The sequence below is a fragment of the Sardina pilchardus genome, chromosome 18 (assembly GCF_963854185.1).
Source record: "Sardina pilchardus chromosome 18, fSarPil1.1, whole genome shotgun sequence".
NCBI classification, from domain to species: Eukaryota; Metazoa; Chordata; class Actinopteri; order Clupeiformes; family Clupeidae; genus Sardina; species Sardina pilchardus.
The window spans coordinates 25831947-25844887 of record NC_085011.1 but is presented as its reverse complement, the minus strand read 5'-3'; the positions used below and the strand labels follow the sequence as shown (position 1 = coordinate 25844887).

Sequence of the window (12941 nt, the reverse complement as noted above, 5' to 3'; positions counted from 1 at the left end):
TACAGTACAAGTCTATTTACTGTCAAAACCAAATCGCATATCACTTACAAAATCATCACCAACAGAACAGTCTTCAAGAGCATTTCACTGAGGTTATCAAGCAGGCAAAGCATACATGTTTGTTTCTTAAAATGTAATTTTCACTTTGTTGAATCTTAATCTCCCTCTTAGAAAGGAATCGGTTGCTGCTATTTCAGGTATGTAAGTAGGCTTTAGAGGGCTTAACAGTTAGATAATATTCATAATTAATATCAGCTGTTAAGCATGAATTTGGTAAAATACTGTATAAATATCTTCATAGGTTTTTGCTAATGTTTTTAGAGCACATCTCTGTATTTGATATGCTGTACATATCATGTGGTACTTTAACACACTGCCACTTGAACACACTCTTTCTTTCTTTCTCTCTCTCTTTCTCTCCCTCTCACACACACACACACACACACACACACAGAGAGAGAGACACAGACACACACGCACACACACACATGCTCGCACACACACACACACACACACACACACACACACACACACACACACACACACACACACGCATATGAGAGACTTGTAACTCTGAACTCACACACAATTTCACACACAAGTATTTTTCTTTTAATTCTATTTAATAATTATGTGGCAGCTGTGTTCATTAACCCTTATGTTATCCTCAAATCTTACCGACATTCGTTATCCTTGGGGTCAATTTGACCCCAGCTAAATAAACTCTCAGAAAATTAAAGAAGATTATAGTTCATATAGTTACCCAGTCTTTTTTGTACTAGGTACTTAACAAGAGTGTAATAACCACCATCAAAAGCCTTACAAAACAATCCAGTGTCAGCAGCCCAAAGACTGACTTTTTAACTTGTTCAGTCCTGCCAAAATAACTTATATGTAATATGTACTTGTATATGTAATAATGGTAATAACTGCATGCTACTACTACAAACTATTACAATAATAATATCCATAATGTGTCAAATATTCATTTACCTCATGTTTCATAAAAATGGGGTCAAACTGAACTTAAGAACACCAATGTAACAAATATTTGTACAGGACATTGGAACCATATTAATATGTTTCCAATGTCCCGTACAAATATATTGTGCAAATTTCATGATTACTCTGTTGTACCCTTCAAATGAGGAAAAGTCACGAAACATGAAGCAAAGCCAAACAAGTGAACAATTTTATGATGTTAAACATTGCTTGGACAACATGAGGGTTAAGTGATTTAAGACATGAAGGTGTGTAAAGTAACATTGGGATAAAGTGAAAACATGTCATGACTATGTTATGACTTTAATTGCTGTAAACGAATGTTCATGAGAAATAATGATAAAAACTCATTGATATAATTTATATACATCCATAAAGCAATGCTGGGTAAAGACATGAGGTAGCTTAAGCTTGGACTTCACATCTCCTGAGTGAGTGTGTGGAATATGGGAGCTAGTCAATCAGACACAGAGACACAGAGGAGTCACGGTCAACCCAGAACCCTGGATAAAGGGGCTCAGTGAACTTGGCAGTAAAGGTGTGCAGATGGATTTTTGTGTCCATCTCACACACTTGATAGAATGAAAGAGTGCCAGCCTGCCAGTCCAGATACACCCCCACTCTGTGTTGCCTCGCGTTGGGTTTGGGTATTGGCACTTGTGTGGTCTTGTTATTGTGCTGGACAACACAATTGCCCCAAAAGTGACTTCTGAGACACCAGGACTTGTTGTTACACCCAAATTGGCTGTCATGCGCCCCTTTCCTGCTCATGTCTCTGTATGCCACTGCAATAGCTGCTCCTTGACGAGTCCATTCCACTTCCCAGTAAGCACGTCCTGTCACACCCTCTCTGCACAGCACTTGCTCAAAAACTTCAAATCGCTCTGGGTGATTCAAATAGGAATTGCTAGATTTTGTATTCATAGCCTTGGTGTCTCCTTTAGAGAGCCCAAGCATGTGGTGGGCTGTGTTTGGGTCCAAGGTGAGCTCATGAGCATCTGAGGGAGACAGAGCAAATATAGCAGAGACTATGAAACACATTAAAGTGTGACTTTATCATGTGTGCATCATGCAAAAATGTAGAAAAGACACATTTATTGATTATTCAGTGTTATGAAATACAGAATGTTACAAACACTTACATTTCTCCAGACCGGGTTTCAGAAACTTCTTTCCATCATGGTCAACACTGAGTGAAAAAAAGTATTTAATGTTGAGCACCTACTGTAGAATGAGTCACTACAATAGAGAGATTGAATCAGCTCTGCTTACTTGAGATTCTCCAGTTTAAAGCCCATGTTCTGAGACGAAAGTAACTCGACCCCTGAGTCTCCAAGGTGATTGTAGCTTAGATCCAGCTCTTTAAGGTGGGAGTGGTTTGAAACCAAAGCTTTGGATAAGAATTCACAACCCTTCTCTGTAATGAGACAGCCAGAAAGCCTGAGAGAGAGGAGGGACAGAGAGCGACAGGAAATGGAGAAAGGTGGAGAGGTTGATTTCATAGCTCAATCAAGGACAATTGAGTTTCCAATAGTCTACTTAACTTCTAATAATCTACTTAACAAATTGTGTATACTGTACTGTATGTGCTTATGTGAATTTCATCCGAACCTTAGAGTCCCCACTTTACAATTTGCAGAGCTTAACCCATTTGAAAGAAATTCTACTCCAGTGTCGCAAAGATCGTTGTTTGTCAGGTCAAGGTCTTTTAGGTATGAGTGTGGCCACTGGAAAATGGAGCTTATGAATTCACCAAAGTCTTCTTTCAGTCCACAGCAAACAAGCCTGCAAATGAATACAATTACAATATTCAAATTAAGTTTATTTTTTTATAACAAACAAAAACCATACAAACCGACAAAACCATACTTATTTAACCATGAACCATTAAACTATATTTAGGCTGTTATTGTTTGACACAGAGATTTTGAATATGTTTTGGTAACCTCAGGGCTTCCACTTTGCATTGAGAATTTTGCAGTCGAAGGGAGAGGGCTTCAGCTGTAACAATCTGTAGGTCGTTGTAACTTAGATCCAGTTCTCTCAGTTGTGAAATATCTGACTCAAGTGCCTGTGTTACAGTCTCAAAGCATTCCACAGTGAGTTGACACCCGACCAGCCTATAGAAAGAAAAATGAAGGTTGTTTGAAACACCAGACATTTTGATTCAGCCTTCAATTGATTGACTTATGTCAATTATATTACAAGGGCCATTCTCCCCTGAGCAAAAAAGGGTTAAGTGCCTCTTTGCTCAAGGGAATTGAACTCAAACAACTTTCTCAGCAACTACATGCTAGCCCAGCTCCTAGCTTCAAGCACAACGCTACCACCACCCTATTACTGTACTGTTTCAATTATATCTTTGAAAAATAGGCCTACTCACCGAGCCTTTCTGCAGCCTGCAACAGCTTCTAAAAGTCTTTGATGACCTTTACTCGTGGTGTTGTACCTCTGAAGGTCAAATTCATCAAGTGCATCTTGGGAGACCAAGATTATATAGGCCAGTACTGAACAGTGAGAGGGTGAAAGATCTTTCCCAGAATCAATGTACTCTTGAATCTCTATGTGCAACGAGTGGTCTTTCATTTCAAGCAAACAGAGTAAGAGATTCATGCATCTTTCTTTGACATCTTTGTAGCGGATGATTTCTTTGGTATATTTGATGGTTTTCTCGATGCTCTCTGAGCTGCTCACTATGTGTGTCAGTAGGCCATGTAGGAGTCTCTGGTTCGACTCCAGTGAGAGCCCCAAAAGGAACCGCACAAACATGTCCCAGTGTCCATCTTCACTCTCCAAGGACTTGTCCACAGCGTCCTTCAGCAGTGTTTCCAGGAAGTGCTGTCTCTCCCAACCAGTGAGGAGAGATGTCAGAGCTGTGAAGTTTCTGTTCACGTAGGAGTAAAATGCATAGAGAGCTGCAAGAAACTCCTGAATCGAGAGGTGCACAAAACAGAACACCTTTTTTTGCGTGAACACGAATTCTTCTCTGAAAAGTTCTGTACACAAACCACTGTATACTGAGGCCTCAGTGACATCAATGCCGCATTCCTCAAGGTCCTCTGCATAGAACAGCAGATTTCCTTTCTCCAGTTGTGTAAATGCTAGTTCTGCTAACTTCAAAATGACATCTTTGTTTGCCTCAAGAACCTTGCTGCTTGGAGCCCCGTCTTCCATTTCCCCAAATTTCTGGCTCTTCATGTTCATCTGAATGATTAAGAAATGAGTGAATATTTCAGTAAGAGTTTGGGGTATTTCTTCCCTGTTGTTTTGGAAGACTTCTTGAAGCACAATGGACGAGATCCAACTGACAACTGGTATGTGGCACATGAAGTTAAGACTTCTTGATGTCTTAATGTGTGAGATGATTTGCTTGGCCTGAGTCTGATCACTTATTTTCTTCCGAAAGTACTCATCCTTCTGTTGGTCAGTGAATCCACGCACCTCAGTCACACGACTAATGAACTGACCAGGGATCTGTCCAGCTGCTGCTGGTCTTGATGTGATCCATATGTGGGCTGATGGGAGAAGATTCCCCTGGATCAGGTTTGTGATCAGATCGCCAATTGAACACATCTTTGAAACATCATGGAGTTTCAGGGCTTGATCACTGGTAAAGTTCAGTGTTATTCTGCTTTCATCCAGCCCATCAAATATGACAACCAGATTGCACTCCGCATACATCTTGTTATCTGTTAGCCGTTTCAAGGCAGGATGGAAATCAACCAGAAGTTGGTGAAAACAGTACTGTTCATTTGTGATTAGGTTCATTTCTCGGAAAGGGAGCACAAATATGAAATCTATATCACAATTTGCCTTGTCCTCTGCCCAATCAAGGATGAATTTCTGAACAGACACTGTTTTTCCAATGCCAGCAACCCCTTTGGTTAGCACTGCTCTGATACACACTTTCTCTTCCAGCAATGTTTTAAAGATATCATTGCAGTTGATTATGCTATCTTGTGTCTGTCTTCTTGATGTTTCAATTTGTCGAGCTTCATGGGCTTTCAGACTTTCAGTCCACCCCTCAGTGATATAGAGGGGTGTAAATATCCTGTTTAAAGGAGTTTTGTTTCCTGGTTTAATATTTCCCTCACATACATGCTCAAACCTCTTTTTCATCGCGGCTTTATGGTTCATCTTCACTGTTTCCAGGATATTGTCCTCTGCTGATCAAAGGAATCACAATGTTGGTTATTTGCTGATAGACACACCTCAAGTGAAACCCTCTTTGTTGAGGCAGTCATTATTCACTAGCATAATATCAAGGAAAGTTTACTCGTCAAATGCTAACTTTGCAACATCAATAAAATAGACTAATCCATGTATCTCTAAAATCAGATGTAAAAATATTTGAGATAAAGAATTCAGTCTCACGTTTGATGGAACCAGAATACGAGTTGTTGTCTGGCTGAACCGTGTGTGAGGGTGAAGGTGATCTGGAACTGTTGGAACACAGAGCACAGGTGCTCTCTGATGCTTCAATGACATCTCCATCGGCGCTTACACAATCCCTGCATAAACAGACTTGACAACTGAATCTCTATTGGCCTGTTACGATAAAAACAGTCAAGGACAGTGACTTATACAAGTAGGATCAGCTGGGTTTGAATCTTTTAAAGACTATGTCAAAGCATCTTTCCAAACTTTTGTGTTTTATTTTATATCAGGTGCCTTTGATTGTGTAACATGTTTGGTAATAAGCATTTTTTAGGAACTTATCAGGCATCTATTTAGTGCGCATGTGCAAGGCATGCCACCAACCTTGCTTCAGCGGCGAGATCAGAACACATGATTGGCACGATGTATTAACAACACACCACACGATTGCCATAATAGCCTACATTGACATGTTGACTTTCTGACATGTTGATTTTACACAGCGTCCGAACTTTTTTGGAAATGGGGATGTAGTTTAAAATACTCCTTTAATCCTAATACACTACAACCAGAACACAGAGCAGAATTGTTCTATATTACATTATTCTTTCCAATTAAATGGATCCTCACCTGTGATCAAAATGGCCGGTCCCTCCATCGATATTGATTGGCTGCATCATGGAGTCACTGCTCTTCATTGATAAAACACTTGGCACTCTGGAGACTGATCTACAGTATAGCATTAAAATATTACATTGCACAGAAACATCAAGCATAAGGATCAATATGAGAATAACTCACTTACCATAACTCATGTGATAAACGATTAAGCAATTAAACAATTAAATGGATCCTCACCTGTGATCAGAATGGCCAGTCCCTCCATCAATATTGATAGGCTGCATCATGGAGTCACTGCTCTTCATTGATAATAGACTTGGCAATGGGGAGACTGATCTATTCATGAATAATATGGAATAGCATTAGAATATTAACACTGAACAAACATATTACAATTATTGATCAATATGAGAATAAGGACTTAACTTTCAAATAATACATTCTTCTAGCCAATAAAATGGATCCTCACCTGTGATCAGAATGGCCGGTCCCTCCATCAATATTGATAGGCTGCATCATGGAGTCACTGCTCTTCATTGATAAAACACTTGGCACTGGAGAGACTGATCTACTTGAACAATATGGAATAGCATTAGAATATTAAAGGGATATTCCGCCATTTTTGGAAATACGCTCATTTTCCACCTCCCCTCGAGCAAAACAATCGATATTTACCTTGTTCCCGTTCATCCAGCCATTCTGTGAGTCTGGCGATACAACTTTTAGCTTCAGCCTAGCATAGATCACTGAATCGGATTAGACCATTAGCTTCTCGCCTGCTAGCTTCATGTTTAAAAGTGACTAAGATTTCTGATAATTTTCCCATTTAAAACGCGTCTCCTCTCAAGTTAGAAAATGCAATAAGACCAACTGAAAATGAAACCTGGCGTTTTTCTAGGCTGATTCGACATGGAACTACACTCTCATCTGGCGTAATAATCAAGGCAACTTGCAAACGTACCATAGGCGCAGTGATATCGTATGCAGCATCTGAAAATAGTCCCCATAGACATCAAGCAGTAGTAGTGCCAGTAGCTGCAAGTTGCCTTGATTATTACGCCAGATGAGAATGTAGTTCCATGTCAAATCAGCCTAGAACAACGGCAGGGTTCATTTTCAGTTGGTCTTATTGCACTTTCTAACTTGAGAGGACACACGTTTTAAATGGGAAAATTACCAGAAATATTAGTCACTTTTAAACATGAAGCTAGCAGGCGAGAAGCTAATGGTCTAATCCGATTCAATGATCTATGCTAGGCTGAAGCTAAAAGTTGTATCGCCAGACTCACAGAATGGCTGGATGAACGGGAACAAGGTAAATATCGATTGTTTTGCTCGAGGGAAGGTGGAAAATGAGCGTATTTCCAAAAATGGCGGAATATCCCTTTAACACTGATCAAACATATTACAATTATTGATCAATATTAACCTGGCTACCACTTCTCCAATGAGATGTGGTCTGGCAACCAAATGTTCATTTTCTCGTATTTGAAAAAATGCCCAGATCTGTTCATTGGGCGCCACAGATGTCTATCAAATGCGTCTGCATGTGCATATCTCGTCTTGCTTTCCCCCCATTCTGTGATTGGTCCCCTATCTTAGGCAAAAATTAGGGCGGTAGTTTCCAGACTGCCTTAGCAGCGTGAATGAAATTGTGCGCAAGGCAGTATGGGAACACCCAGGCTAGATCAATATGAGAATAAGGACTTAACTTTTAAATAATACATTCTTCTAGCCAATTAAATGGATCCTCACCTGTGATCAGAATGGCCAGTCCCTCCATCAATATTGATAGGCTGCATCATGGAGTCACTGCTCTTCATTGATAAAACACTTGGCACTGGGGAGACTGATCTATTCATGAATAATATGGAATAGCATTAAGCTAATATAGCTTTGATAATATTAAATATACTAATATTAAGCTATAATAGCATATTATCATTAAACAGAAACATTACACATATTCATCAATATAATAATAACTCACTTATCGTAACTTATGTGATACATTATTCTTAAACGATTAATACACAATTAAACATATCCTCACCTGTGATCAGAATGGCCGGTCCCTCCATCGATATTGATAGGCTGCATCATGGAGTCACTGCTCTTCATTGATAAAACACTTGGCACTGGGGAGACTGATCTACTGAACAATATGGAATAATACTGGAATATTTTAACTGAACAGAAAAATTACTCTTATTGATCAATATGAGAATAAGGACTTAACTTTTAAATAATAGGCCTACATTCTTCTAGCCAATAAAATGGTTCCTAACCTGTGATCAGAATGGCCAGTCCCTCCATCGATATTGATAGGCTGCATCATGGAGTCACTGCTCTTCATTGATATAAGACTTAGCACAGGGGAAACTGATCTATTTCTGAACAATATGGCATAGCATTAGAACACATTGAGCAGAGATATTACACTCACAGGGCCAGTTTATTTTTAAACTAGAAATACCAGTTAGCCTACACAGTTTTTTTCGAGTTAAGGTGCTTGCACACTGCTCGAACAAACGCCAACAAACACAAACAAACACAAACGGACACGAACAGTTTGGTCAGTGTGGACGGTCAGTCCGCGTTTGTTTGTCACTGTCTGACAGAGTCCGAATGAGTTCGACATGTCGAGTCCGGTCCGGTACTCATTCGTTAAAAACAGCAGCATCGATAAACATAAACTCTGCCGGACGTTTCTAGGGGGAGGCTGCGAGTGCCTTCCCAGAGAGAACCCCTGCACCCCCAGAGAAATTATAGGCTAGGCCTATGCGACGGTGCAAAATGCACACTCATTCTTCTCTGTCGGATTGCTCACAAAGTTCTTGTCACACTGATATGCGTGTCACTTGTTGACAGAGCACGATCTTAGATTTCCGATGGTATTAAATACTAGTTGCTGTAATCAAGGGTTCGCGAGAAAATCAACGTGAATTTAGGCTACATGAGCAGCAATCATTCTGCACATTATCTGCGACGGGCGACAGATGCAAAATACACACTTCTTCTGTGTTGGATTGCTCACGAAGTTCTAATCACACTGATATCACATGCATATGATCTGACAGAGCACGATCTGCAGTTTAAATAGGCCAAATTGCTGTAGCAACCGATTCGCGAGAAAATCAACCTGACATGGTTGATCTGAATTTAGATTTAAATAGCCTATAAATTGTTATCATCTTTGTTTCGTGACAGATGATATTTAAGCATCCTAAAGCGAGTTTTGCCCAATGGGGTGATGCTGTCTAGAATGTCCTGGCCGATGAATCGCCAATTCATATTATTTAGTGGCAAATTAACTTGCATAGTGAATCAAGTCCTGAATAGATTTCGGTACCCTTGCAGCATGGAGGCTACCTTCCACTAACAACTCCCAGAAGGGAACAGTTAGGAGCTAAAACGTGTAGCCTATTTGGTTTTAAATGATTGCCAGGGACTCAGCTATAATATGAAATAAAGTTTGAGATCCTGAGGTGACTAATACTAGCAGGCTAACAATGTTAGGGTTGGTTGGCTCACTAATGTTGGGGCTGGTTGGCTCATAGTTTACATGAGAAAGGCCCATTGAAATTCATGTTTTTATATAGAAGTAGCCTAATATAAGTTTCCGCTCGCGGATGTTATGCACGCAAGCTGAGCCTAGTTGTCAAGCCAACAAGGGGTCCGATTGTTGGAGTTTGTTGGAAAAGTGTCTACACTGCACGAACATTCTAAAACTTTACCGGACCGGACTCGACATGTCGAACTCGTTCGGACTCTGTCAGACAGTGACAAACAAACGCGGACTGACCGTCCACACTGACCAAACTGTTCGTGTCCGTTTGTGTTTGTTTGTGTTTGTTGGCGTTTGTTCGAGCAGTGTGCAAGCACCTTAACTCGAAAAAAACTGTGTAGGCTAACTGGTTATTTACAAAAATGACAGCACCTACTGGATGAACAGAGGATATTATTAACCTGCAATTATTAACCTTGAATTTATATTTGTCTCCTTTGGATTGTTTACCAAGAAATTATTATTAGGAAGTACAGGGCAGAACAGACTTTCTGAATATGATGGTAGCCTACTTTCTCTTCGTGCAGATAAAAGTAAAGAGAAGCTTCACTTCCTTCCTCTGTTCATCCAGTAGGTGCTGTCATTTTTGTAAATAGCAAACAAATTGCCATATACGTGACTTTGACAGAGCAAAACACTACACAGCCAATCAAAAACATTGCTTTGGGAGATCAGAACAGAATGACTGATTATTGAATTATGATATTTTGCCAGGATAAAATGATGTGTCCTTATATTATAATCTGGAAGATGTTTTTCAACACTATTGAAACACATGTGTTGTCCTTATCTGGACACAATGCAAGTCGTGTGGTTTTCAACATATTGTGTAGCAAATAAAGAAAGGAAACAACACAAACTGTGTTGTCCCTATTTGGACATTCGTAAGAGTAAATGCCCTTGATGCCCTACAGTAGATTTATGCACTAGCGTTGTTTAACTCACCACCCACTGTGGTTTAGATAACCATCATTCTGATGTTCAAGAACAAGTCAGCTAATTATCCTCCTCACCTCTGACCAAAGCATGAAGTATGCGTCAGTTCAGACAGTTGTGCTTTAGCCTCATTGATCTCCATAGTCAGAGGACTCGGCTGGGCATATGATGGCGTCGTTGCTGTGCTGGGATCAGTATCTCCCTGTGATCTTTCTTTAGTGAGACTCATCCTATTGTCCATATCCACGTCATGTTCCGCTGTTTTACCTGGTGTAGGTGAAGCCTCGTCAGTCTCTTTCACCTCAGAGAGACTCATCAGCCACACACTGCCTTACACTCTGTGGGCACACACATTTCAATCATGAGTGAGTTACTGAAGCACAATGCAGTAATGAAATGTAATAAATCATTGACACTTGAAAGATGACAGAAGCACTCTCAAGCACCCTGTGGGCTCTTAAGCAATGACATCTGTACTCACCTGGGTTGAACTTGAAGCTGCAAGAACTACGGTAGTTGAAGAAAACATATGACATTTCTGTAGGATTGCATTGACACGACTTGACATGAATATCCAGCCTAGTGAAGAGTGTGCAATGGTCATACAGTAAGTGTGCTGCTAGGTACTTTCCTGGATTGCTGAATTTCTGGTTCAACCAGTTCCATTGAAATCCTTAGATCAAGTATCAAGGTTATCTGAGAAATGTTATGCGCTACCTCTCACTGTTCACTGTTCATGAAGTCATTTATGATGTTTAATTTGATTAATTTGTTTTAATTTCTCAGGATTTTTTTTTTTTTTAATTTATGAATTAAACATTTGAAAAAATAGTTATATATATATATTAAACATTTAGAAATTCACAAGAGACAAATGGACCCTTATTTACCAGTTCAGTCTTATGATGTTATCTGGTATCTGCTATCTTTGGAAGAAAACCTGTTGAACTTAAAAATATGTAGTGCGTGCAATCATGTCAAACTACTTTTCGCTTGAACTATTTTACTCATCTGGGCTAAGATGAACAGGACAGAGAATTTAGTTAACAACATACAGTAAATAATACTTCATTGAATTCAGTGAAGATAATCAGAAATCCTTCTTCAATACACTATACACCTATACCTATACACCTATACACCCTATACACACACACACACACACACACACACACACACACGCACACACACACACACACAGACACACAGTGGGGATAATAAGTATTTGAACCACCCATGCTAAAGTTGACTAAAAAAAGGAATATAAAATGATCTTTTGACAATTGATATTATGCCTTAACTTTCAAAAATGACTAAAAATACAACTGCTGAGGACACCAATTTTCTTTGTGATTGAAGAATGTATCGTAAATAAATAAATGTTCTTCCTTAAATACAGGGGGCATACCCCTGTGTTAAATTCCCATAGGAGCAGGAGGATTTTCTATATGTTTTTATTTTAAAAGGCCAGCTATTTTATGGATCCAGGATACTATGCATCCTGATAAAGTTCCCTTGGCCTTTGGAATCAAAATAGTCCCACATCATCACATACCACCATAGCTAGAGATTGGCATGGTGTTTTTTTCCCAGTTAGCCTATTAGCCTGTTTGATGCTCATTGGGCTCAATGCAAATCAAACAGGCTAATAGGCTAACTGGAAAAAACACCATGCCAATCTCTAGCTTTGGTGAAGTATGATGATTCTCCCCACTGTATATATATTACATTTTTTTTTTCAATAGGCCTATATTCATTGAATTTGTGAACGATTAGGATCATGATTCATCATGTAAGCGAAAGAGCTACTTGAATGGCAGAGATAAATAAAAAGCTGCCCTTCACAGTTTTTCTGCAGTGTCAAACATTTGCCTGAAGAGGGCGTTTCAGTATAACTTTAGAGGAGAGTTCTCTTGAGGTAAATGCATGGCACTGAATTTTACAATTAATTTAAAGGTACAGTAATGTTACACAGTTGCTGCTGATGGCCAATATTCCAACAGTCATCACTGCCAGACCATTTTAAAATACATTTCCCCTACAACATTTATCAATCTTAAAAAAACAACAACAACAAAAAAAAACATAATGAATGATTAGGGGAGAATGGATCCCTAAGGAGATCTTAGCCCACTTGTGTTACAGTATGTGATTTCATTTTAACAACTTAAGATGTAAGCTATTTATACCTATACACATCTATAAATGTAGTTGAAAGCAAAAAAACTATATGGCTGTAATGATTTTCTTGCTGCATGTGTTATGATCCTGGCTGATTCTTACAGTGTGGGTGGAAGGAATTGCCTAGAAATGGTCTTTGGCTTGTGGCCTCTAATTTTAGTTCATAAGATACAAGGAAGTACTGTAACTTCACAGTGTTCACACCCTGTTTATTTTGTAACATTCAGACACCTTATGTTCATCAGATAAGCAAACT

General features: G+C 39.3%; 1 protein-coding gene across 6 annotated transcripts; it reads right to left on the bottom strand.

Moving 5' to 3' along the window:
* Nucleotides 1-1170: 1170 nt before the first annotated feature.
* LOC134064520 (protein NLRC3-like) lies at nt 1171-11087 on the bottom strand. 6 transcript variants are annotated; one of them, XM_062520465.1, is made up of 15 exons: nt 10986-11087; nt 10582-10842; nt 8289-8393; nt 8054-8155; nt 7756-7854; nt 6470-6571; nt 6238-6336; nt 6010-6108; nt 5377-5513; nt 3386-5168; nt 2949-3122; nt 2614-2787; nt 2275-2442; nt 2145-2191; nt 1171-2000 (listed from the first exon to the last, which is right to left on the bottom strand). In XM_062520465.1, the coding sequence occupies exons 2-15, from the start codon at nt 10818-10820 to the stop codon at nt 1456-1458; spliced, it is 3873 nt and encodes a 1290-aa protein (XP_062376449.1). In that variant the 5' UTR covers nt 10821-10842; nt 10986-11087; the 3' UTR covers nt 1171-1455. The 6 variants fall into 6 exon arrangements, with proteins under 6 accessions (XP_062376449.1, XP_062376452.1, XP_062376451.1 ...); XM_062520468.1 differs by having other exon boundaries at nt 3386-5165; XM_062520467.1 differs by having other exon boundaries at nt 6470-6568.
* Nucleotides 11088-12941: the final 1854 nt, after the last annotated feature.